The sequence below is a fragment of the Microtus ochrogaster genome, chromosome 1 (genome assembly GCF_000317375.1).
Source record: "Microtus ochrogaster isolate Prairie Vole_2 chromosome 1, MicOch1.0, whole genome shotgun sequence".
In the NCBI taxonomy this organism is placed as follows: Eukaryota; Metazoa; Chordata; class Mammalia; order Rodentia; family Cricetidae; genus Microtus; species Microtus ochrogaster.
In genome coordinates this window covers 108,157,056-108,158,527 of record NC_022009.1, presented here as the reverse complement: position 1 = coordinate 108,158,527, position 1,472 = coordinate 108,157,056, and the positions used below count along the sequence as shown (strand labels likewise).

Sequence of the window (1,472 nt, the reverse complement as noted above, 5' to 3'; positions counted from 1 at the left end):
TTAGAACTGAATAGTAAATGAGTTGCTTTACTGCCGTGTTGTCTGGAAGACTTGGCCTGCTACCTTTGTCTTACTGTTTAGCAATTTATATATGAGGTAGCAATTTGACTATCAGCAGAGCAAGGCTTCGAGTTTTATCATGGGGAATAAATCACGGCTCTTTGGATTATCTTGCATCCTTCTTGCTTATTATACTTATATACCCATACCAGAAAACATTGAAGAACCCTGGAAAATGAGACTCATAGATATTTTTATGAAAATAGCAACGCTTACGGTAATGTATTTTTCCTGGGAAATTGGGAAGCCTTGTTACAAATATATACATGAAGTGTATTCAGTCAGTATTTTGAGAGAGACTTTGCTTTTTCTAATGCTTTACCTACCAAATAATATTATAGTTTATGTAGTTAACATTTGAGTTAATTGCTAACATGCTTTATTATCTACTGAAGATGCAATGTTTGTAAATGTGTACTTCTAAAGTTAAGTATATACTTGACAGCAAAAATAATCAGTATTACTAAAGGAATATTTGAGTAATTGTTCAGATGCTTGAATATATTTGATGGCTCTCAGAAAGGCTTGTATGTTTTCTTAAACTCACATATAAAATCATTCATATCATAAAATTTTGATTTATTTTTCTTCTTCTACTGTTTTAGTATTTTTTTTCTTTTTAGGTAGTTCTTTTGCTTCCTGTACTCAAAGTTGTGCACTCTCGTTCCAAAAAAAAAGTTTATATTTGGTTTACATTCATCAGTGTTAAGTGTGTTAACAGTTACCTAAATGGTGATGATGATTTCAATACAGGTTTATGTAAGTTCTGTGTTAATGTTAAAATAAAGTATCTTTTTATAATCAGAAAACATCATGACAGTGGCATTTATTTCTGATTTTTTCATATCACTTTATAATTATTTGTGGAAGCTATCTGGTTGTCATATCTTCTTTTGAATTAGTCTACTGTGGGAGCCCATCTGAGAAGCTCACTGGCAAGCTGCACTGCATCTTCATGGGCAGAGAGTGTGCTGTGTGACACATGTGCTTCCTGACATGTCTCTGAGGCATTCTGATGCTCAAGGGCCACATCTTGGCACTTGCTACTGCTGTTTTCTATATTAGGTCTGTGTTGCTAGGATACAGATTTTATAATGACACATTCAAAAACTGAACTCAAGGGTACACCATGTTATTTTTTACCAAAATGTACTTCTGTCTGGAAATCTTATAGGTATCATGGGAAGAGGAAGGTTCAGGGGGAACACATGCACAAAACAGTGAATGATCTTGTGTTTCAAAGCCCCATGAACGCTTCCACATTATTTGATTTGGTCATTGCACACCTCATACAGATAACCAGAGCACCTATGAGGTGATAAGTGCAAGTGCCTTGTCGTGTTAGGAAGACATTGTATTTCAGCCATCTTTCCCTTCTGTGTTTCCATACCTTTCTTCTCCATCTTCTGAGA

General features: G+C 34.8%; 1 protein-coding gene across 1 annotated transcript in view; it reads left to right on the top strand.

Annotated features, from left to right (window-relative positions):
* Window positions 1–139: 139 nt before the first annotated feature.
* LOC101989322 (arylacetamide deacetylase-like 2) overlaps window positions 140–1,472 on the top strand; it is an 11,321-nt gene continuing 9,988 nt past the window's right edge. The window contains exons 1-3 of the mRNA XM_005344194.1: window positions 140–277; window positions 684–819; window positions 963–1,026. Of these exons, the coding sequence (XP_005344251.1) occupies window positions 140–277; window positions 684–819; window positions 963–1,026 (338 nt within the window). The remainder of the gene's footprint in view (window positions 278–683; window positions 820–962; window positions 1,027–1,472) is intronic.